At 41.3% G+C, this 26,172-nt stretch overlaps 1 protein-coding gene across 1 annotated transcript in view; it reads right to left on the bottom strand.

Annotated features, from left to right (window-relative positions):
* The window catches only part of LOC310747408 (von Willebrand factor D and EGF domain-containing protein-like), a 211,575-nt gene that overhangs the window by 66,485 nt on the left and 118,918 nt on the right, over nt 1–26,172 (bottom strand). The window contains exons 19-21 of the mRNA XM_083581771.1: nt 24,923–25,060; nt 21,130–21,282; nt 18,841–19,005 (exon numbers count right to left, since the gene is read on the bottom strand). Of these exons, the coding sequence (XP_083437897.1) occupies nt 18,841–19,005; nt 21,130–21,282; nt 24,923–25,060 (456 nt within the window). The remainder of the gene's footprint in view (nt 1–18,840; nt 19,006–21,129; nt 21,283–24,922; nt 25,061–26,172) is intronic.

Raw genomic sequence — 26,172 nt, 5'->3', positions numbered from 1 at the left:
ACGTCAGTGTCTTTGTAGCTTAAAAAAAATCAAAGGGAAGGGCCATGGCCACATTGTTTATTACTTATGGCAAGTGTGCTGCAGTTTAAAATTGGGTGTGTGTGTGTTGTATTGTTTTGTTTGGTATTATATTATGTATCTTTGTGTTTTTATATTGTCTTTTATATTTATATTTATACTATGATCCTCAGATGAAAGGCAGTATAGAAACTAACTAACTAACTAACTAACTAACTAAATAAATAAATAAATAAATAAAGTGTGCTTATTAAAGAGTAGCATTTATTGCTGGGGGATCTACCTGCAAATATTCCTTTGAAACATTGACTTGGCTATAATTGTAAATTGGGGTAGTATTACTCATGTTATCTACTTGCAAGGAATCTTAGTTTTCAGCATCACTGGGTCTGAAAACCGTAGATCAGGAAAGTAGCCAGAGTGCTTCTATATGACTGGAAACATTATTACATGCTTTGGTGACAACCAGGCTAAATTATTACAGCAGGCTTGACACAAGTCTGCCTTTGAAAAGTGTTTGGAAATCACAGTTGGAACAAAATCCTGCAGCCAGAATTTGGGCTGGGGTGTGTTTACTGGAGCACGTGACTCCACTATTGGACATTATTTATCGGCTCCCTCCTTGTGTTCCATTTGTGAGCACAATTTGAAGCATTGGTTTTTACCTTTGAAGTCACAAATGGTTTAGGGAACACCCCTATCCATTGCCTATCCATGTAAATTTGTCTATCCTTCCACTGGGTGGTAGGTGTGATTGACAGCTGATGTCTGATCAAATTGATGCCAGTGGAGAATAAACCAGTGGGTACCAAATGACTGAAGAGGGTTTTTATTGCCCTTCTACCCATGAGAGTTAGAAACTCTCTCAATTCCTCTCCTTTAAATAAATATTTAGATATCGATATAATGAAATGCCTCAATAGATAGATGCTTTAGCAGTCCTGTTCACAATTAAACCTGTGTTACTTCCACCGGGGCATTTACCCACCATTGGATCATTATGAGCCACTCTGACTGGCCATGCTGAATATTTCTCCCACTTGGCTTCCTATTTTCTTGTCACAGCTTTACAATGTACTCTATAATTTTAAGAATGCATCTCATTATTAAGACAATTCAATAAATTTTCAATTTGTATAGCTTTAGTATCGTTAACATTCAGTAGCACATTCTGAATAGCTCATCCTTCATTTAGAAAAATGACTGCAAAGAAAAATTTCTCTGACGTATTGTGCTCTGTGGTTCATTACTTTAAACTAGAAACATACGCCACCAACACCACATATGCCTTATCTAAATTGTCGGGAGAGTATAGAAAAATTATATTAGTCTAAGGAGTCTTGCTACAAGAGTGTACAATATCGTCCCATCTTTCCATTTATCTCTCTTCGCCTCTTTATTAACTGCTTCTCTGGGTTTCCCCTCTGAATTTCTTTTGTGACACAGAGAATCTATAACCTAACCAGGCTTTTAAAAAAAAAATAATAGGGGGAAAAACCAAGAAGACTGAACAAGTCAACAAAATTATCAAAGAGAAAATGACATGGTATGGGCACTCAACAATGTCAGAAGCCATGTTTTTATATGCACTGGTGCTCAACACTCCACATACGTGTGTGTGTGTGTGTGTGTGTGTGTGTGTAGTGTATCCTTCTAGTCAAGTATAACTATATGCTAAAATTTAACAGGTTTCTACTAGGGCTGGGCGATAACTGGCTTTCAATAGTGTGGTATATCACCAGCTAAACATCGTGATATAAAAATATATCATGATATCTGAAATAAGGAAGGAACTACACAGAAGTGAACAGGACAATGTCCTGGCAGCTGCTACTGCTTAAGGGTCTAAAACGGGTAAATGATGACATTATTAATCACCTCAATGTACTACTCAAATTCACCAGACAAACTTTGCATGTACATGTTTATACATGACATCTATTTAAAAGGTGGCTTCCAATGTGACTGTGATCATGTCAACTAATTCACTCAGTCTCCTCAAATGATTCACAGATCATTCAGATTCTGTGTCAATGAGGAAATTCAGAGGAAGGAATTACGTCCGTATAGTTAGAGCTATGGTTTTCCCAGTAGTGATGTATGGAAGTGAGAGCTGGACCATAAAGAAGGCTGATCACCGAAGAATTGATGCTTTTGAATTATGGTGCTGGATGAGACTCTTGAGAGTACCATGGACTGCAAGAAGATCAAACCTATCCATTCTTAAGGAAATCAGCCCTGAGTGCTCACTAGAAGGACAGATCCTGAAGCTAAGGCTCCAGTACTTTGGCCACCTCACGAGAAGAGAAGACTCCCTGGAAAAGACCCTGATGTTGGGAAAGATGGAGGGCACAAGGAGAAGGGGATGACAGAGGACAAGATGGTTGGACAGTGTTCTTGAAGCTATGAACATGAGTTTGACCAAGCTGCGGGATGCAGTGGAAGACAGGAGTGTCTGGCGTGCTCTGGTCCATGGGGTCACAAAGAGTTGGACACGACTAAACGACTAAACAACAAAACCTCTTAACTACATTCATTTCCCATTTATCTTCCTTTCTCAAAAAACTTAAACTGCTTATAATTTTGGTGTAGAGCAAGGGTGAAGAACCTCAGGCCTGAGGGGTCAAATGTAGCCCTCCAGTCCAGCTCTCTATCAAGCGCTTAGCACCTTCTTCAGGCTATACCCTTCTCCAGAACCTTCATTGGTCCTAAAATGAATAGATATATATATATACAGACACACACTGTATAAAATGCTGTTTCATTATTCTTGTTGTTGTATGCATTATCATAGTTTATTTTTATTTTTTCAGTTAAAATATAAAACAATTATGTGTGATGACCACAGGAACCAGTATATGAACCAGGCAGACATGGATTAGGATGCAGTTGCAATCCTAATGACATCCAGAATTCATTTCCAGTCAATTAATGGGATTTAATTCCAAGTAACTCTAGTTAAAAATGGACATATATCTGTTCTCCAAATCTCAAAGATTTCTCAGCACATCTCCATGCAGTGTGTGTGTGTGTGTGTGTGTGTGTGTGTGTGTGTGTGTAAGCATTCACTGGTAGTTTACTGGTGAGATGTTTTTAAAAGTTTAGTTGGAATAAAAACGGTGGCAAAGGCTTCATTGCTGCCAAGTGAGTGGTGCTAAAATCTTGAGTTATTTTATAGCAAAAGAGGTTGTATTAAGTGAGAGCAATCTATTTACCCATGTCATATTAAAGGACTTATTTATTTGTCTCAGAGTCCAGATCATTCCTTGGTTTTCAAATGAAAATCTTTCAGAACAGTGTAATTGACATTTAAATCCATTTATTGCTGCATTTGAATAAAATGAGATCGAAGAATTTGAAAGCTTCAATCATTAAAGCAAACACAGTCCTGGCATGCAGCAATGATGAGGTGGAGTGCAAGTCAGAGGATATTTTTCTGAACTGTATAAGATGTGAGAGGAAATAGCATTTAATTCTAGTTAATCCATTTAATGGTTAAGATATTCCCCAAATGCTGCACTAGATATATCCCTCTCCGTGCCAGCTACTTCATTATGAAAAGGGCAACATAAAGCTACAGAGAGCATTTAGCAGGAGGAAGCAATCAGAATTCAGGGCTATGGTGAGTGTAACATTGCACTGAAAAGCAGAAGGATATGCTGAACCTAAAGGAACGATGAAGAATTGGGTAGGACACCAAATTCCACTCTTCTCTCCTCATGTTCCCTACATAAGTAGGAGGAAAAATGCTGGAAGGCCTATTGGCCCTCATGTACTTGGAATAACATTACATCATGAATGCACATTGTCAACTGGAAAACAATCAGTAAAAAGAGGAAAGCAATGGTTATTTTTGGACACCTGTCAAATTCACAATGAAGTAATCCATTTTCATGGATCATTTCTGAATCAGATGTGGAGAGTGCTGGCCTGCCTATCATTAAATTCAGAGGATATTAAGTACATTTATGTCCCAGTAGAAAATTAAATGTTCCTAGGTTATTCATGCTAGTTAAATAATGTTTAGCGTAGTAGCAGTAAAAACTGCCAATGATGAAATAGCAATGGTGGTGATTATGTTTGTTGACCACGCACATGCCAGCCATTAGACCTGTTCCCTTACTTCTGCTGTGGTATCCTTCAGTTATGTAAACACGCCAGATGGGAGTTAATAACAGCAGGGGGCAAACCCTGAGTACTCCAATTTCTGACAAAATATGTGATATATATGGGTCTTTGCAGCTGTCTACTCTTCACACATTGACTTGTCCTAAAATGTTCATCCCATGGATGATGCCATAAAACTACTTATGCATAAGTATTTGGAGGATGCTGCTGGGACATCATTAGCTCTTCTTCATTCCTACAAACCAGACCAAATATAATATTAGCCAGATGAAAGAAAGGATTATTCCCCCCCCCAATATCCGATCTTTTAGATAAGAAAGTTGACAAATTTCCTTATGCAACCTCCCTGGTATGTCTTTCCAGCTTTCTGCAGCACCTGAAATTAGCATGAAAGTTTTGGAGGCAGTTTGAGAGAAGGGTGGGAGAAATTGAGTACAGTGGTACCTCGAGTTACAAACGACTCAGGTTACAAATGCTTCAGGTTACAAACTCCGCTAACCTGGAAGAGTTACCTCGAGTTGAGAACTTTGCCCCAGAATGAGAACAGAAATCGTGTGCCGGTGGTGCAGTGGCAGCAAGAGGCCCCATTAGCGAATGCACGCCTCTAGTTAAGAACAGCTTCAGGTTAAGAACGGACCTCCAGAATGAATTAAGTTCGTAACTAGAGGTACCACTGTATGTCAGTTTTAAACAAAAAGGGGGAAACCTCCATATTTGGAACAGCCAAAATTATTATTTTTTTAAGCAGTGGCATGCTGTACCACTGAGAATTCCCCCCCTCTATACTCTATTGAAGCCGAAAGTGAAGCTTTCTTTGCTTAAACTCTGCTTTGTGCATTCTATCTCCTTTCTCATCCCAGTCTCTATATTTACCAGTAGTGCAATACTAAGCATGTCTGCTCAGAACTACACTCCACTGAGTTGAATGCTGCTGCTTTCCAAGTTGGTGCAGGCTCCATGTAAATGGGGATGAGCAGTTTTTGTACAGTCTCCTTAAAATGGGATGCAAGTTTAAAATTAAAATAAATAAATAAAACTGGCTTCTTTCTAAATCATACCAGTCTTATAACTCCCGAACTGACCTGTTAAATCAGATAGATGGAGATGTACCCTTGAGGTTCTTCTGGAAAGTCCATCTATTTATATACTCCTAAACACAACCTAGAGGGACGCGGGTGGCGCTGTGGATTAAACCACAGAGCCTAGGACCAGGTCAGCGGTTCGAATCCCCGCAACAGGGTGAGCTCCCGTTGCTCGGTCCCTGCTCCTGCCAACCTAGCAGTTCGAAATCATGTCAAAGTGCAAGTAGATAAATAGGTACTGCTCTGGCGGGAAGGTAAATGGTGTTTCTGTGCACTGCTCTGGTTCACCAGAAGCGGCTTAGTCATGCTGGCCACATGACCCGGAAGCTGTATGCCGGCTCCCTCGGCCAATAAAGCGAGATGAGCTCCGCAACCCCAGAGTTGGCCACGACTGGACGTAACGGTCAGGGGTCCCTTTACCCTTTACTTTTAAACACAACCTGCACACCATGTGACCAAGCTGACAGTGAATCCAGTGGTTCATGGTCAGAAGCAGGTTGTAGGAGCAGAGGAATGGGAGGTCCCATTCTCTGAGCAGAAATCCACTTACCGTATTTTTTGCCCCATAGGATGCACCGGCCCATAGGACGCACCTAGTTTTTTTGGGAGGAAATAAAGAAAAAAAAAATTATTTCCTCCCCAGGTGCGGGGCTGAGTGGGGGAAGCCCAGCTTCCCCCGACCCCAGCCCCCAGAACAGGCTGCTATCCGTGATTTCACGCGGCTCTCCCACGGCTAGCGGAGTGCTGAGCGAAGCCCGAAGCTTGGGGCGTGCTGAGCTCAGCGTGCCCCAAGCTTCTGGGTGCCGGCAAGGTCTCCGCTAGCCGTGGGAGAGCCGCGCGGCTCTCCCACGTTTAGCAGATAGCTTCCTGAAGCCTGGAGAGCGAGAGGGGTCGGTGCGCACCGACCCCCCTCACTCTCCAGGCTTCAGCGAAAGCCTGCATTCGCCCCATAGGACGCACACACATTTCCCCTTCATTTTTGGAGGGGAAAAAGTGCGTCCTATGGGGCGAAAAATACGGTACATAGCATTGGATTTTGCCCTGAATATAGCCCACTGGGCCTACTAGTCATATGGGCAGTCATACAGGTCTGTTGGGCTATGTTGGACTTTGGTTGGTCACAAGTTATGCAGTTGATTGCTATTTTACAGTTTTTGAGAGCTGACATGGGATGAAAAGGCATTCGGTATTTTATCATTGGCCCACAGTAGTAATTAATATTTGACTGTTCTTGACAGCTGACATTCAGTGGTATTTAGTATTTCACAGTGGACAGCTTATGAGATTTCATGTCTGATGCCTGCCAGAATCAAAAATGTAAATATTTGTTTCAACTCTAATTAGAAGATAATATTTGTTTGTGAAAAATGTGATAACAGCACAGAACTACATACATTCATGACTTTAATAGAAATAGTGCCAGCAGTGAAAGTACAAGTTACTCATTTAAGGTGAGACTGCAAGGAAAATAAAACAAGTAGATGATGCAATAGAATTTTAGGATATAGAATACTAAGATTATTATTGCTAATATATTTCAAGGATGCATCAGTGATAATTAAAACTGAAAAAATGATTTGATTCTTATGGCCAGGATGTGAAACTATGGAAAGAATAGCTATGGAAATCTGTAAGAGATGTCAGAGAGGACTAGCTTCCATTAAATTTATATGTGAATTTATGATTCAGAATTGTACCTACTGTCCTCTTTCCCAAACACCACGTGCTCATTCTTCAGAATCTCTGAACAGGAGGTTAGATCCAGAAAAACCTCCACACCACCCTCCTAGTAGCTCACACAGCTGCACAAAAAGGCTCCCTTGAGGGTCAAAAGACCTCGATGAATGGGGCGGGGACTGTGACATAGATTGCTGCAAGGGAGGGGAATACCTCAAAACTGGCTACAGGCAACCTGTGCAGGTGGAGCTTCTGAATATCAGTGTTACTTTCTTATTATTTTCTGGGATCCCCTCTTTCCTCTCTGTCCTCCTCATAGTCCCGTGACCTTTAAGAGAGCCTGTGCAATGGGCTGAGAGTCTGCTGGGGTGTAGAGGACAGTGAAGTCAGTTTTCCCCAGCTTCATTACACATCTGTTTCCCAAGATCCAAGTCCAAGGCTAAACACACACAAATGTACTTAACCAGTTCAGTTCCTGTGATGGCTTTAGGGGTTGCTTGTGCGTAAGTTGCCGCAGCTCTGGGCTAGGTTAGCTGGTTAAACCATTTCTCGCTGGACAGCCATCCACTCCGTGGCTGTTCAGTCGCTGGCAGAATCCGTCAGTGGGCGTTTCTTAAACCTTTTCCAACATAAAAGTTGTTTGACGCCCAGTCTCCTCCTACTCTCCCTGCGCGGAAGTCTTCTGCGCAGGGAGGGTGTGGGTAGCGGAGGACCTGTGCTCTCCCCGCTGGTGTCCAGTGAAGAGTCCCGGAGCCTGCTCTCTGCTTCCCCCATTGGCCTCCCTCTATCCCTGGTGTTGCGCTGATTTTCTTCCCCAACAGGAGACCTGCCTCTCTCCCTGCTTGGCCCCTCTCCAGCATCGCTGTGGAGCCTCGCCTCCTCCTCCTCTAGTTCCGATGGCAGTTCCCTGACAGTTCCTAATCACGCTGGAAGCCAACATGCAAACAACAATGCAGAAACATTGAAATGTTTGGATGCTGGGAGTGAGGATAATGGACACATATGCAGCAGCCTTTCCATAGTATCCTGAACGCTATTTTTCACATTAAGGAAAAAATAGCTGTGAACTGCCTTTTTATGACAGCATAAGTAGAGTATTGGACTTTTTACAGATAAATGCACATACACATATATATGTTACATTAAAGGTACAACAGGTAGATAATGTTCCCATTATCTGGATAATTATGAAATTACTCAGAAGGGTGTTCTCTAAAGACAGAGCAATCCATCAAAATTATTTTCATTTTGAATTTCATTACCTTAATGCACACAGTAGCCAGCTAGCTTTCAAAATCACTAGCCAGATAAAGTGGGAAGAAAGCCAGGGCATTCAGGTCTTTAGCAATATTATTTTTTTCATACATTTGTAAACATATAAATTAGGCGCATTTGGCAAGGGACTGATTGGGTGTATTGATTAAGTGCAAAAACAAAATGAGAAGAAACAGATCAGTTTAGCCCTGTAAGGCATTACATGAAATTAAGACAGCATGGAAAGGGAACTGGACCATACAAGCTGCCTGTTGGGCTCCCACAAAAGGTAGGGATGGTCACATTTGTAAAAGATAAGGCTATCAATTGCTACTAGCTATGGTGGCTATGTTCTGTTGTTGTGCATATCCTCCAGCATGCTGCAGAGGAAACTGGGATGCTCATCTTTAGGGGCTGTGCTCCTGGAGTTTTGTCAGCATGCTGAGAGAGTGGGGGTCGGGGACAGACAGCAGTGCACTGATTGGTGGGTGTGGGGCAAGAAGAGACATAAATATGGGGAAAGGTGTAGAGTGACAATACAACCTAAACTTCTGGTAAACAATTGAAGACTCTGAATTTCTACGTCATGGAAAGGCGCTGCTCTGGTTCTTAGGCACTCAGCAATGAACCTCTCCTCCTTTCTCTGATGCACAGTTTTCCACTGAGAGAGTGTGTTGAACCAAAGGGGAATTGTTCTGGAAGCCCTGCAAATGCCATCTTGGTAGTCGAGATAACCCCACAGTTAATTGCTAGTTGTTGTAATCATGAGCACATATATGTTTAATATTCACTTGCTTTGATATAAGTTAATTGGCTTGTTTATGATACTATCCTTTCCAGTGGGCTTGGGGTGCTGCCACCTATGACCTCATCTGGTCAGATGAAGCGATAGGAAGTCCTGGCCAAGGAAGTCCTGCTGCTTTTGGTGTAAAGAATGTATGCCCCTTTGCTTGGGTGCCAACAAGCCATCTCCTTGCTGCAGTGTCCATCCTGTGTTTGCTGTAAGTCTACACCTTTCTTTAATAAAGCACTCAAACTGACCACTGCCATTTTTAACATCCTTGTTTGGTATCTCTGCACCCACCTACTCCCATGAGCCGTCCTTTGGGCCAGTGAATCAGGACAGACAGCAGAAAGCCAGTTTTTCAATTAGAGACTGAAAGTGCTAAGAGAGGTTTGCTCTACATTCTTCCACATCTCTATACTGGAGGAGGAAGAGTCAGAAGTAGCATTTGGTGTGTTTTGGGATGGGCAAGCATCAGGGAGAAGCAGGCAGGCAGGCGAGGAGAGGCATCTGCGCTGTTGGTACCGCTGTTGCAGCTCCAGCCACAGCTGCTGTGGGGAGGCAACAAAGAAAGGCATGAAGGTGCCAGCACAATCTGCGCTAGTGACTCTTTTGGGGACTGCATTCTCTCAGGAGCCCAAAGAGAACATCCTGGGATCCAAAGCTGGTAAGGCTTCCATAATTCTGGAATGTCCCAATCAAATCGGGACTACTGATAAATATGCAAGTGGGGAGTGCACTGTGGTGCACTGCTCCTGCTAGAAGGCTTCCCTTGGGTGTCTGGTTGACACAGCATGAGAACATTGGTGCTGGACTAGCTGGGTCTTTAGTCTGATCCAGAAGAACTGTTCTTATTCATTAGTGATCTCACTCTCATGCTCCATGCGCTGTAGGATTGTTTGAAAATGAGAAATCTGCTTGACTATGTATAGTAAACCATACAGGGTGGGGCAAGTGCTCCACAATACAAGGGGGCGGGGCTTGTGCATCGCTGCTATCTCTCTAGCCTTTATCGTATGGATTTTTGGGACCTACCATACTGGCATATTTGCTTCTCAAGGAAAAGGATCCCAATACAGTGGTACCTCGGGTTACATATGCTTCAGGTTACATACGCTTCAGGTTACACACTCCGCTAACCCAGAAATCATGCTTCAGGTTAAGAACTTTGCTTCAGGATGAGAACAGAAATCGTGCTCCGGCAGCGCGGCAGCAGCAGGAGGCCCCATTAGCTAAAGTGGTGCTTCAGGTTAAGAACAGTTTCAGGTTAAGAACGGACCTCCGGAACAAATTAAGTACTTAACCCAAGGTGCCACTGTAGTGTGTTTTATTAAAGTATTTCAGGCATGCTCCCCTTCCAATACTCCCACAAAGATAGAGAAATAAAAATAAATAAATGCCATTGTTATCTCATGACTCTAGGACTGTCACCAACTTTTCCTCATGGCTGAAACTATGCAATATTGGTATATGTGGATGAGCTACAACTAGCGAGGTCTGATCTAGTTCGCTGAGCTACGTGAGAATATTAAGATGTATAAGAACAGACGGCGGAAGAAATTCATATTTTTTTCAAAAAAAACCCCATGCCATTTCTTCAAAGGAAAAATAGCTCAAATTTAAATATTTTGCAAATAATTCTGTCTTCCATTTAACTCCGAAGCAGTAAATGGCCTAAAATTGCAACCACATTATTTCTAGCTTTAAATACATAAAAGTGACATTTACTTAACATGTGATGAAAATCAGGATTTCTTTTCCTAAATTGCAATTGCTTCAAAAGAAATAATAGATGCCTTTTAATATCACATAAGTATATGTAAATGCCCCCCAAGAACACTTTTCTTTAGGCAATTCTGCATGATTTCACAGTTATTTTCAAATGATTAGATATCTCTCTCTCTCTCTCTCTCTCTCTCTCTCTCTCTCTCTCTGTGTGTGTGTGTGTGTGTATTAGCAGCTTAGGAATATAGGAGGTTTCCTTATAACAGGGCATGGGTTTCTTTACTTCCTTATGGCAGGCAAGACTATTTACCAATCTAGCCCAGTGTTATCTTACTTTGTTAGTACTTTCCCAGGATCTTTAGCAAATATCTTTTACATAACCCACTACCTGATTCTTCTAACAAGAGACCCCAAGAACTGGACCTGGTATCTTCTGCATTCAAAACATGTCACTGAACTATAATCTTGTAATGTCCCCTAGGTAAATTTATATTGGTTAAATAGCTCACTAAATTTAGTACCGTACTGGATGTTGATGTTTTTTATAGACTGGTGACTTTAAGTGATTGTTTGTTGATCTGTTCTAAACAACAAGCAGAAGTCTTCTATGGTGTATTTTGGAACACAACCAAAATAATGTAAGAAACATTTTAGTCATTGTTAATACCTGACATTTGGACAGCACTACCAAGTGTTCAGAGCACTTCACACACATTGTTCCATGGTCAATAGCTACCATGGAACTACCACTGTGGGCAATGGATAGTAAAAAGAACTAAAGTCTGAGGTAAAACATTGTTAACACACTATGTATTTAAAAAAAACACAATTTTTTTAAAAAATGTGTATTGTCGTGATTATGAGCTAGTAAACAGTGAGAGGTTAAAAACTTGCATTTACAGAAAGCCCAACTGCTTACTTTGTATACAAAACTTATTGTGGGCTGTTGTAATTGTCATTTATGTTGCTGAACAAGTCATGAAAGACGCTGTCCTAGGTCTTAGTGCTTCACAGTTAGGTCTGTCAGTTTATAAACGGGGCAGGAGAACATAAAAGCTTGGTTTTGAGAGGCCAGTTAGCCACTGGTCAGAGGGTCCCTGACTGAGGTCGTATAAAAGGGCAGTCACCACGTTGTCCAAAGTCAGTATGGTCAGTTGAAGCAATTTAGGCAGGGAAGAGCCTGAGGAGTTAAGCAGCACAGCCTAAGTGGGAGACTGGATAAGCTGTGAGGGCTAGCAAGGAGATGAAGGCACTAGAGGTGGTTTTCCAGAATAACCTCTGGTCACAGTGACAGTGGAAGGCAGTTGGCCTCAGGTAGCAAGAAGACTTCAAGAGAGAAGACTGTGTGGCATCTTCTTGGATGCATCCTGATTATCACGTTCCTGACCAGAAGGCACTTTTCAGGAAGAACTTGTCAGTTTGTCTCAAGAAGTGTGTGACAGCTGTGTGACTCTATATACTCCCAGTGAGTTCCTGACCAGAGAGAGAAGCCTACATCTTGTTCTCTACCATATTATTGGAGAGCTAATTTGGACAGAGTTATGAAAAGGACCATTGGTATCTGGGTTTTAGTCAGCGAAGTGAATATAACAGCTTCCTTTTAAGAAAAAGTGCAAATGAAGTAAACATTGAAGCATCTTAAGAACATCTAGTCATATATTATGAATATACATTACATGTAAAGAAACTTTTAATAAAGATAGATTTGTTTTCACCTTTGAATAATTATTGTGTCTGTTCATTCTATGCCTATAAATCTAATACTTGGCTATTATATTATTCATGATGTACTAAGCAGATTGTTTTATTATTTTGTGAAAGATACTGTGGTGGCAATCTTTTTTTAGGGATATGTAACAAAAGTATATTTAGAACATATTTTCAGCAAATATTGATAAGTCAGATCTTCTACATTTGAGGTGGTTTGGCAGAACAGAAAGATAACCAAATATCCATAGCTGGCTGGAACTGTTGGGACAAAGCCCCATAAACTTCACAGATGGGCATAATAAAAATGTCATCCATGGGGGGTGGGGACTATTAACTTAAATTTCAGCAACAACCCCGGTTCTCAGGGGCCTGAATAGTAGGCCAAACCAAGCATTTGGACAGAATGTCCAATGTGAATTAGTCTAATCCCATTTTAAAACTAAGCTTGGCTGCCATCAGTACATCTTGTGGTGTTCAAGAAAAGCATTCAACAAAGCTGGAAAGAATATCTAAGCTTTGTCCCCCCACAAACTAGCATTCATTGTCACTGTTGTGAAAAGGCTGCTCTCTTTATTTAGAATGCATATTTACATAGAAATGTAATCACCCGAACACCTACATTTAAATGATTACAAAATCCTCTCACAATTACACACAAAGCCATTTTCCTCTGTTTAGATACTTAGTTGGGTTGTTAGTCTTTTCTATTAAAACTCAGGAAGGAAGTGCAATTGCTTAAGTGGAGTTGGGGGAGGGGAAAATAGCAGGGCCTTGTTAGAAAAGGGATGTAATCTGCGGTAGATGTTGTGATTGAATGCAAATATTATTCATGGCTTGTAACACGGGACTCTCCCTAGTGGTTTTATAGCTTGGGATTCATGGGTCTTCTGTTGCTGAGCTACATTGCTTGCTAAATATATCATCTGGATTTGGAGTGCTTAACATATTCTAGATTGATGGAATGTATGGATCAGCAAGGCTGGAAATCATTTATCTTTTAAATTATCTAAAATATTCTTCCCATCGTGTCTACCTTTGGGTGTTATATCTAGGTCACTGAATACTCTGTAGAAAACTTCCCTGTAGTATTTTTTTCCCCTTAAGTGTCTAGATTTTTAGTAGCTATTGCCTAGGCAAGATAAATTATTGTAGAAAACTCATTTTTCCCTGAGAGGTAGGATGACTCCTAGCAGCAGTTCCAGTAACATCTACTGGGTACTACTGGATTTATTTTGCATCCCAGAAGCAAAAAGCTATTACTTCCCTGGGTCCACAGTAATTTTCACAGCACATCTGAATAGTTTGCCGCCTACCACCACTGAATGTATAACGCAACACTCTGACACGATGACATCCTTTTCCTCTTCTTTCGATATGCCCTTTATTTTTACAACACAACAAGACATTGTTTTGCTTAGATTTTTCCTAGCTATCCCTGAAAGAAATCTCAGCAGGTTTCAGATCAAATCCCATTTTCTTTAATTGCACCATCCCTCCTCTTTATTTGTTGTCTGCATTTATCCCTTGTGGATGGAGTGGAAAAGCTGAATTGTACATGCAAGCCAACTGCTACCCCCCCCCCCCACAAAGTTTAATCTCTCCCTACACTCCCTGGGAAAGATGGAACTCCTGTGGAGAAATGCACATAGGAACCAGGTTGGATGAGGCTATAGACAGCATCACTAATACCTAGCACCTTATCCAGAAAATTTTGTGACTAACTGAACTCCATAGAATCTCTCTCTCTCTCTCTCTCTCTCTCTCTCTCTCTCTCTCTCTGTGTGTGTGTGTGTGTGTGCGCGCGCACAGCAACCCCTTCTCACAACATTGAAAAGGGCAGGACAAAAACACTCAATCATATTTATATTATTGTTACTGCTTATATGAAAGAAAATATATTAGGCCCTCAACTAGTTGATATCTTTTTTTAATGCATTTTGTTAATCAAAAAACAAAAACAAAATAAAACTGGCAAATATCAAGGTATAAGCCTCAAAATTATGTGCATGGGAATAACCAGGGCTAAACTTATATGGGCCCTCACTATCCGTTGCCCACTGCCAATCATCTTGGTCTCACCACTTGGCAGCACTGCATATACTCCCACCCGAGATTGGCATATGCTGCAATAGGATGGCAGCCGAGTAACCAATCAGCTCTGGTGAGCAACAGGAAGTAGCCTTGCTTTATCGCCCACAATGCAAGGCTTTGGCACCCAGCACTGAAAGCTGAGCATTGCATCCCTTCCCAAACGACACTGCCCAAATCCAGGGTGCCATCTTCTGGGCCTGTACCCCTGTGTGAGTTACGTGACCTGTACGAGATTGTGGGGCCCCCAACAGCACTTTTTCTCAGGCACAGCACCCCAAAATGCATGTTTTGGCATGCCATGTCTAAAAAATGTGCAGCCTGAAATAACACAGCCATTTTGGCCACTGTCCTCTTGCATGGAAAAAATAGTCAGAGCCAAGCAGCTGATTTGCCCCCATCACATATTACAGTGCAGTCACTGGTTAAACCCATCCAGGCAGGGAGAGGCTGGTTGTCAACTAGCAGGTGCAGTGAGTGCTACCATGGCCAACAACCCTGCAGATGGGTGATCAAATACAAGCAGCCACTAGCTGCAGTGCCAGGGAAGGACAGCAGCGGAGGCCCCCTGGGCTGTTTTGACAGTGGAACACACTGCCTCTGTTTCATTAGAAATTGCAAAGCAAGTGGCCACCCAAGCTCTATTAAGCATGCTTTACTAGTGGGGTCCCTGCAAATTGTGTCCTCCTCCCAGAGAGCACGCTTTGCAGTGAGATCATCAAGACTGACTTCACTCCTGTTGTGGGTGGGAGTGATTGGTAGCCACAAGAACCCGATTGGTGGTCCCTTGGTGGCTGGGGTAAATCTGGCCAATGGAACTGTTTCATGCATTAACCGAGGGACCCATACATACCGCTGCACGTTGTGTTGAGCTTCCTCTTTTCGCCTCGTGCATCGGATCACCCTCCCATGCTCCCTATATTTAGGGTCTTGCTATGACCTTGCTATGCCATTGTGGGTCGTCTGTTCTTGGGACAGGGGCCCGGTAGGAATTTTCTGATTGGCTGGTGCCACTTGGGTTTCGCCTGCTGCGTAGCAAATCGCCACAACTTTGTAAGGTTTGGTGGTTAGGCATTGGTTCAAGGTGTGGTCGAAGGGAGGTTGTCACACCTGCCCCCCCAATGTGCAAAAGGGTATTCTGTTAAAGGAATCCAGGGGCTCGCCTTGCATTTGTCCGACCCCCTTCTAGGGATTAGGGCCACGCCAGAGCCCCTGGGAGCATCTGGGGTGAGCTTGAGTCTGAACCTGGTCCAATGCTCCCCCAGGATGTTTTCCCCTACTGATGTGTGCTGCAGTCCAGGCGTCAGTGCTGCCCTGCTGAGGTCAGGTGCAGCTAGTTGGGAACCAATGCCTAAGCAAACCACTCACAATCTGTAATCAATAAAGTTGTGGCCAAATTATGCCAATAACCTTAAACTAAATTCCGTGTCAATTGTGTCTTTATTTATTGGGGGAGGTATGGGGATCGTAACACGCAACCGTAGGGACTTGCACTAGACAACCTCGGAAATCCTAGTTCCGACTCTAAGGCTTGAGTTGATTAGAGGCTGCTGCTCAGTAATGGCAGGTGCAAACCTGAGAGTAACTTCACCCAAAGTATTGCTCTGCAACACTAACAAATAGTGTGCTAAGCTTCTCTCTCATAGCTAATAAGCCTTTATGCAATTTTCATTGTTGTCATATTTGAAAGAGAAAATACAGTTCAGCAATAAAATCTACAAGGGAAGCAAGAGAAAAGCTCTACTTTTCTCTTTACCAGAGTAAGAAAATACATCTCAGAAGCTGATGTATGGAACAGGGGCAATAATTGGAGCTCACAAATAGCACTAGATTTCACTCCTATCCCTAAGCAGTAGTCAGTTACAATAAAGCACTTGGTGACAATAAATCAGAATGTTTTTTTCTTCCCAGGTGCTGTCTTGAAAAATAATTTCCTGTTTGCAAAAAGAAAAGAAAAAGCTTATTTTTCTTCCCCCATGAGTACAAAAACACTTTGGTAAAGATGGGCAATTTTGCAATTTTTGTATGAATAAATGCTTATCTCTTAATCCTTAAATCATGACTATTGAATCAAAACCATCTGATAAGACAGAAAAATGTGTGAGCCACCAAGAAGCTCCTTTCGTTTAAATATTTTAAATGTCACTTGGAATCTTACTAGTCAGAGGAGATCTTTGTTTAGGAACTGGAAGAGTGTTCTTTGGCAGATCGAAACTATTATTCAAATAATCATAATTCTTCATGCATGTAAATTTAATTTATCTACTCTTCCATTTCATCCACTTTAATCATCAGGTTATATAAAGTACTTGAGCCTATCCTGTACACATGGAGGTGTAGCCACACAACTGGAACCTTGAGCTTTTGCTCCACACATGGAAAAGTCTTTAAAAGGCTTAGTAAGAACATGTTAATAATAATCTATTTTGCTAAACAAAGAACAATGAAGCAATGACTAAAGACTGCACCTATACTTTCACACTTCATTTTTTTTATGTTAGCACAAATTTAGGAAATCCTCACTTGTACTACTTCACAAGTTGGTTATCTGTATCTCTCAAGGATGAGAGATGCAAATCCAAATGCCCATCTATAAGTTCTACTTGTGGTCTTTTTTCTCAATTAGGATTACACCTTTCTTCAACACAGAAAGAGGAATGGCATGACTGATGTTTCTTTCTGCTCAAATAAATAAGTCTGCTCCTAGAGTCTGCTCATTATAGGAAACTGTCCATTCAGAAGGCCCCATTTAAAGAGAATTGCGTGTATAACTAATGATTAACTGAAGTTTTGCACTCCATCATGATAACTGAAAAGTCTCATATTGAAAAACCATCGAACAATTGAATGGAAGCCCTTTTCCCCCCAAAGCCCATAGGCTTCAGTTCAGTCAAAAATTTTTTTTCAGTTGTGCCACTCTTGGAATTTGGTATTAAATTAAAATTATATTAAAAATGGTGCAACAGATGAGTGCTACCTTTGCAGAAGGGTCATATCATAAGAAATATAAATAGGAACTCTCACTTAAATAATTAAATAAAACCCTCCTCAGAATTCTAAATGAACAGTTGACAAGCTTTTTGATGAAGTTTCAGGCACCATTTAGCAGACAAGGATAATTTATCCTGTTTGTCCTTCCAGAGGCTATGAAGAATTGGGAGAATTTTAAAAAAAGAAGAAAAGAAATCTGGTTGGTTAATAGCCAAAATCTTGAATTCCTTTTTGTGGCCATGTGCCTTGTTTCTGCCATGTCCCTAAGACCTGGGGGTCACCTCTTTCTCTATCATCACAGCACTCTTCATAACCCAAATACAGAAATTAATAAAATAATCAGTGTTTGAAAACTAGAGCTAGACCATGTGCAACACACTACCGAGAGATAGTCTGAACACTTTTATTATCAAATACCCCCTGTCATTGATGCAAGGATCTGTTTCTAAATGGGTAATGTTGATATAGGTAAAGGTAAATGGACCCCTGACCATTAGGTCCAGTCGTGGCCAACTCTGGGGTTGCGGTGCTCATCTCGCTTTATTTGCCGAGGGAGCTGGCGTACAGCTTCCGAGTCATGTGGCCAGCATGACTAAGCCGCTTCTGGCAAATCAGAGCAGTGCACGGAAATGCCAGTTACCTTCCCGCAGGAGTGGTACCTAATTATGTACTTGCACTTTGACATGCTTTTGAACTGCTAAGTTGGCAGGAGCAGGGACCGAACAACGGGAGCTCACCCCATCGCAGGGATTCAAACCGCCGACCTTCTGATCACAGTCAACAAGGAAAGTGGGTACAGTTAACCAATGACATCATAGTATTAAACTGTTGACTAGCTTGTGGATGCTATAAACTGGGAGCTGCTTTCAGCTCCCATTTCAAAAAGATGGTTTGATTTAGAGCACAACTGCTGCGATGAAGTCTCAGTAGCTTGGTGGTAGAGCACATGAACTGCATGTATAAGGTTCCAGGTTCAATCCCCAGCAGCTTCAGTTCAAAGGATCAAGTTTCCAAGAGCCTCTTTTTGTCGGAGTAGAAAATCCTGGGCTGGTTGGACAAATAGTATGACCTGGCATTCTGATGCTCCTTTTCTTTTACTGATTGAGTAAAATGCTAACATTGAAATATAATGCTACAATGTATATAAAAAGTCTACCACCCAATATCCAACTTATTTAGACTAATGCTAGACTAATGGTTGCCATTAATTTGATTCTGAATTAATTTTAGAATGAACTGATTTTAGAATGCTGTGTTTACTTTTACTGTTGTTAGCCACTCTGAGCCCGGCTTTGGCTGGGGAGGGCGGGATATAAATAAAATTATTATTATTTATCATCATCATCATCATCATATTTAACTTCCCAAACGAAAGGCAGGTACCTGGTCTTGATGCTCTTGTACAGATTCGTCCATTTCCAGATAAACCTGTTGGACATCGGCCACAGAGATATCCAATATCTGGAGGTTTACGGTCAATGCAGACAACTCCAGGAAAGCAAGGTCTGTTGGCACAGTTAGTAATGGGTGGCAGAACTGCTCCATGACCTGAAACAGTATCCAAGAGCCATTTCTCAATATTAAACTATTAACGGGAAAGTTAATTAAAAAGTTAAGCAGGGAGCTAATATGAGCTTTGGCCAAGGCTTTCCATTATTTTTACTCTTTTAAAATATAATTAATGTTGAATGTCCCAAAATTGTGTGCCAAGCATAAGAAAACCCTGAAGGCACAACATATCAAGCCAGCTGTTTCTCATTAAGGCAAGATTTATTAGCCTTCTAATTACATGTTTTAAAGTTTACTATTCAAAGGTGCTTGGCATTTATCAGGAGTGAAATAGAAATGGTAATTTTTCAGTGCTGGGGAACAATTACGTAAGCGAGGAAGCTGCATTAGTAGGAGGCAAACAACGTATATTTCACCACAAGCAAATCTATGGAAGCCCTAGAGGCCCTCTCTCCTTTGCAGAGCATCTGTTGGAGAGGGTGCTTTGAAATGGAAAAGACCAATGGAGAAGGGAGTGCTCCACCCTCCTGCTTAAAGAAGAAGTAGAGGAGTTTGGATTTGAAATCCCGCTTTATCACTACCCAAAGGAGTCTCAAAGCGGCTAACATTCTCCTTTCCCTTCCTCCCCCACAACAAACACTCTGTGAGGTGAGTGGGGCTGAGAGACTTCAGAGAAGTATGATTAGCCCAAGGTCACCCAGCAGCTACATGTGGAGGAGTGGAGACACGAACCCGGTTCCCCAGATTACGAATCTACCACTCTTAACCACTACACCACACTGGCTCTGCCTGTTTCCCCTTGAAACATCCCCCCAAATCGCATTTTAGTTTGCAAACATGGGTCTGGAACCTTAACGTCACCAGCTATTTCCTCTAGGGCTGGGTGCAACATTGCCTCCCCTCACACTTGCTTGTATGGAAAAAGCGGTATTTCATATTACTTAGGGAAATCAAAACACATTGATCCTGCTCCTGTGCCTTTAACAGTAGCTTGGCATGGCAATTTAGCAGATGTAGTTTTCCTGTCATTTATTAACTCTGCTGTTGCCTGATCTGCACCTTTCAGAATAATGTGCAGAACAGAATTGAACAATCTACTGGATTTTCATGGCAGTTGGAAGCAGTTTAAAGTCATCAAAACGCACATTTAGATATTTTGGGGGGAAACTGCATGTTTAAATTCCACCATCATCATTCTATTCTGTTTCTGCAATGAACAGTGAATGGGTTGTGGTGGCAGTGGTTGCATTTGGAAGGGAGTAACAAAAACAACAACAACCCAATTCTTGGTTCAATGCAGAAATGGAATAACATGAATATTTTTTTAAAAAAAACTGCTAAAGAGCGCAGACTAGGAACAGAAAGATCAACCAGCCCCTACTTTATAGAGGATTTGTGGAGGATAGGGTCCTTCAATGGCCGTCAGTTACAATGGTTAAATGGAACCTCCATGTTCAGAAACAGTTCCCCATTGAATTCCAGTTGCTGGGAAGGAGCAGGAGGATAATAAGGGCTTTGTAGACTTCCCAGAGACACCCTGTTGCCTACTATGGGAAGAATGATGCTGGGCTAGATACAATTCTTCCTATGTACTTTTGAAACCACAACCCCACGTGCAACTTTTCTGTGCATGCTTTATATTATTTATCTTTTATTTCCTTAGTAGATAGGGTCAACCCCCCAGTCTTGGCTAGACAGGAATCTGCTGTTCGAAAACAGGAAGGCAGGAACTTGCTTCTCTCATAGCAGCAACATTGTGTCCCTAAAACAGGAATAAGGAACCTCTCAACCTCCAGATGTTGTTAGATCCAGCTCTCATCATCCATTCCTATTGGCCATACTGGTTGATGCTGATAGGAAGTCCAACAACTTATTGGAAGGTCACACCTGGAAAGTTGCCCATTCATGCTTTATTGGGCCCAATCCCATAATTTAAGAATCACAGGCAGTCACCCAGTCTTCTTATCAATCATAATTAATATCCCTGCCAACACACTGAAGAGCTAATGTTATTTAAAAGTGATTTGTATGCTTTTTCAATCCAAGCTTTTATGCAAAGACTGTTTAGGAGACTAGTTTCATGCAACCAGTGACAGCTATGTACATACACAACAAAGTCTGAAAGTAAACCTTTTGACACTCATCTAATCACACTTCACTTACCATGAACATCAGTAATATTAACATACTTAATTGCAGACAACGTCTTCGCTTCTAGAGGTATGACTGGCTGTTTACCTTCACTCTTTTTCCATTCACCTTTAGGATTATGATTATCATTAATGAAAGCTTCTGTCATGTCAGCACTGTCCTCAACTGTAATAAAAAAGAGCAGAGGTGAAAGAAGCACTGCGTTAGTTTTTGCTGTGATTAATGATGGAAATGAAGACTTAACATCAAATCAGATAACCCTCCAGGATGTTATCCCAGAAGCCAACTGGGGAACAAAGGCGGTCAAATGAGTCAGCATCTGGAGTCTCATCAAAACAAGATATAATTTAGCATCCACATCTAATGGAGGGCGTGCAAAGAGAAGTTTGCTACCCAAACGACCTTTGATAAGGTAACAGACTTTGCTGGAGGGACTAAAATGACACATTACCTTGGCCAATTAAAAACAAAATCATGCTGGCCTTACTCCAGCTCTAGCCTGCATTTATACAAAATGGATCGTTGCCAAACTACACTGTGACGTCTCCAAGCAGCAGCTGGCTCAAGAGCTGTACTTTGGACACTCTTGCTTAAAGTGCTCAAGGAAGTAAATCAAGTAAATTGTCCATCGGAGACTATTTAAAATATTAATTTCCTCCAATAAGTTAGAGACTGAATATTCCACTTGGAGCCATGTTTCAAAGCAATTAGCTACTGGCTAGCTTCACTGAGAAGGCAAGTGTGAATATTTTCCATCAAATGTTGGGGAGCCATTACTCACGGTGGCGCTTTAGGCACAGGTTAGCATAGTCCACCTACTGCGCACAACATATAGCTGAAACTTTTCCAAGGCATGAGGATTTGTGGGACTTTGCGTGGTGCTGCGATGAGCGTAGGCGTTAGCGTTGGAGACCCAGCTGAGGATAAGGCATTGATTACAAAAGAGGAGCCGCCATGATACGTGCTAATGAAGGAATGCTGTTGCGATGAATAAAGCAAAATATAACAAAAAAGCCCTCAAGGCTGACTTAATGGCCCATATCTTGGTAATAAGCCATGGATGTGCCTCAGATGCAACGTATGGGAGGCTTTTAAAGTATGGGCTTTAGGAAACAGCTAGCAGCTTCTTGCATCATATTCTTGCATCCGCCAGAGTGGGCTATGTCTCTCCATTAACTAGTGTCACCAACAGAGATAAAACAATACTTTCATTATTGTCATGCAACAATGGTGGTGTAACATCCAACTTGTCTGACCTTGGCTAGCATTGGGGCTGTGGAACTCTTTCTACCCCCATTCCATTCCCACATGTCTTCAGATATTCTGCTGCATAAGGCGATGTGGATTAAAACACTGTCCCTCAGCACGGCTGCTCTAATCAAATTTGGAGGTCTCTGCAGCTGCTTTTACATGCCAATGGGTTTTTGTTTTTTGTTTTTTTTTTTTGTTTTGGAAAGCCAGGCAATCCAGTTATTGAATCAGATTTGTTTCAGCTCTCAGAACAGTAACTCTTCTTATATCTTGGAATGTCATTCCAAGCCAAGTTGGCAAGGCAGTAGAAAATCTTCCATGAAAAAGGAATTTGCAAGCAATAACTGTTTTCATTACTTCAGTGAAGTTGCTTATTTAGGCTTGGTACAACTGTTATGTCAAAGAAAGCTTTTAAAAAGCTTGGCTGTGTGCAAATAAGCAACTACATTTTGGCTAAGGGCAGGATTTTGCTTAGACTTTAATTGAATCTTCCTTTCTCCAGTCACACTTAATCGAATTAACCCACACAAAACACAGATGCACTTCAAGGCAGCCACAAAATGCCCTGAACTCAAGCAAAGGACTAGAAAGCTGTTTATATCAGGCTAAATTGTAAATTTAAGCAAGGAAAGATTTAATCAACTTTACAATAGATGGTACATTGATTCTAGGATTCCTCAGTTGTAAGCTATTGTTATCCCCCCTCTCTCTCTCTCTCTCTCTCTCTCTCTCTCTCTCTCTCTCTCTCTCCCCCCCCCCCACACACACACAGTGCTGTTTTCTTTTATAATCAACAAAAGAGTGAAGCTCTTGGTCATTCCCTCTTTAGTTCATTTAATTTGTTTCTTCTCCACACTGAAGGTTAATAGACAAGTATACACAAACAGAAAAATCAAGAAGGCAGGTGGCTAGATCCTCAGGAGTGTTCATAAATTATTTTATGCATAATGAAGTGAATGATTCATTAAACACCCTCTCTAATACTAGCTCAGGGAATTCTGAGCATCACACGCTTTTCTTGAAGTCAGGGTTAAAACACACACGCACAGCGCTCACCCACTGACATATGTTTGTAACTAGATTTTTATTGATTTTTAAGTAAATAAAATGTATCTCTTGTGTGAGGAGGCTACAGCAAAAAGAAATAAAGGTTTGGGTGAGCATAACCTCTAAACCAATCAAGTTTATAAAGTCTGAAGAGTGAGGGCACTAGAAGAAAATCAAAATTTTGAGTACGGCCAAATCGTCAGAGGTATGTTATGGTTTAACAAACAAAAATACAGAGGTGCAATATCAAAAAAGTCATCATAAATCAGTTGACCTGAGTTGAAAAATAAGCTGCTAAATGATGAAAACTAAAACAGAATTGGTCTAGTGTATAAGCGACATTTCACATTGATGAGGCCTGTTATGATGAACTGGAATCCTCTTAGGTAACAGGATTTCAAAGATGGACTTTTCCATTCCTCCCTCTATTGTGTGGGCAGGTAATCCCTCCCCTACCTGGCCTGGTCTCCTTGGCAACACTTCCCCCAGGTGGGATTGGACAACTGACTGAGGTAGGCGGAGACCTCCAGGTATCCCACCTGAGGGAAGGCAAAGCCAAGCCTATGCTGATGGAGTCGCTCCAGATCTAGGGGCTGCACGCGTCCACGTAAAGGGCACCCCCCGTTTTAAGCGGGGAGTGGTCATTGTCAGAGTTTGAGGTCAATAAGTAAGTTCCTCCAACCCAGATCTTTGAATGCAGCTGGGCAAGAAATGGAGAATTTGGCTCATTCTGTTGTGCTTATACAGTCATCCTAGCAGCTACCAAGAAATATAGAATATGTGGATGGGAATAATCCTCCTTCTGTATTAACCAATTTAAAATATGGGTTCAATTAGTTTAAAAAACTTACTATTTTTGTGATTGCACTTTTTATATTTAAGTTTTTATTAACACTCCCCCTGCACTTCCAGACCTAATGCAACACTTGCAGCATCTCTGGTTACCTGTGCTCATTCTCAGATATTCTGAACTAAGCATGCATGAGCTGCTAGACTCAAAAAAAAAAAAAACGGAATCTGCCCCCTTCAAGCATCATGCCTCAAATGACAAAAACCCTTGAGGAGGGATTGATGCTTGATCCACCACTTGAAGGGGCTTGTTCTATGTATAGTGGTGAGTCAGGAAGGCTCTCAGAAGCCATGTGAAGAACTTCTAGTGGCCAGGAAACCAAGCATCAGGGCTCAGTCTTAATCCTGTTTACTTCCTAACCAAAGCTGATTATACTGTGCAAAAAAGAAGATGGCATGTTCCAGATGTTGCATGGGTTACTCAGCTTGAAGCATCCAGCCTATTCTGATGCAAAATTTGGGGTTGGTGTGTGTGTGTGTGTGTAGTATTTTTATTTCTACACTTTTCACATGCAACAGTTTTTGTAGACAAGCACCAGAATGTATGCAGGATGGGATACCCATATATATTGCTTAATCATATACATACACACACATAGACATACACACACACATGAAATGATATAAAAATAAATACAAACAAACAAAGAATACTCACATTTGCAGCTTCTACCATCACCCTGCATCCCATTGGGGCAGTTGCCACATGTGTAAGATCCGAATGTGTTTGTGCAAGAGACACCAGGAAAACAAAGTTCCTCTTCACATTCATTTGTATCCTCCTGACAAGTAAGCCCTGTGCCAGGAAAAACACAGTGGAGGTTAATAAACAGAAAAGCCTCTGATTAATCCTAAGCTTAAACTTTCATGCATACTAGGCAGGTGTCTCAGCTGTAAACTCATTGAAGAATATGTCATTCATTTGCCACCCAAACTCCCCACTGGTTCATTTCATCCTGCTGCTGCTTCACTGTTCATTACTGTCAGCTTATTGCTATCAAAAATGTGGAACCTTGAGAGTTATGGTGAAAAGCATTAGCTACCCAAAGGAAATGAATAACCCCCTTTTCCCAAATTGTGGCTCATGCTTTTCTTGTTTTCCTTTTATCCCGGCAATGTTATCATATAATTTGAAATCTAGGGTCATTATTTGGGCCTTTGGGTTTGCTAACCAAAGCTGATTATACTGTGCAAAAAAGTTTTTTTGCTGACCAGCTGGAAGAAAAAACAATCTGAGCTGTCTCCATGATTTGGATAGAAATTTGATACAAAGAAACCAGCAGGTGAAACTGTGTGTGTGTGTGTGTGTGTGTGTGTGTGTGTGTGTGTGAGAGAGAGAGAGAGAGAGAGAGAGAGATGGACCTAAATAGGATAATCAGTGAATTGCTGCAGTTCAATCTGTTATTAAGAAATGGGTTGCAGAGATTGGTTGGAAATCTGGTCATGTGTTTTGGAAGGTCAGCACAGATTGTTAACCAGGTGCTTTTCTTTAATCAACATGGGGTTCATTAAGTGACAATGATAATCTTAGCTACACAAAATATTTGAAGCTTTGTTTAGCTCTTCTGCTATAGTAGATAAAGTAAACTTCACCAGTTGGTTTAGGGCAGGTTGTTTGTTCCTATATACATAAATTACATGATGCTTTAAATTACTAATTACCCCCTCTCCTACAGATATTCTTTAGAACCCAAATTTCTCAGATATCTTTGGTTTTGGGGATCTGCTGCTTGTAAGTTTCTGTAAGATCAATAGTTTTATATATGAATGGCTTTTGCCATATCTTTGTTATCAAATTAATCTTCTGATTGTATGATTAATCTCTTGGTTCAGGAACCCAAAAACCATTTAAAAATTAGAAAATAAACATTATGGTTTCTGCTGATATGGGTTTTCCAGAGGGAGAAA

Source organism: Podarcis filfolensis (assembly GCF_964270895.1).
Source record: "Podarcis filfolensis genome assembly, chromosome: 1".
NCBI lineage: Eukaryota > Metazoa > Chordata > Lepidosauria > Squamata > Lacertidae > Podarcis > Podarcis filfolensis.
The sequence above is the reverse complement of the archived record's forward strand: the minus strand, read 5'-3'. Positions and strand labels throughout refer to the sequence as shown.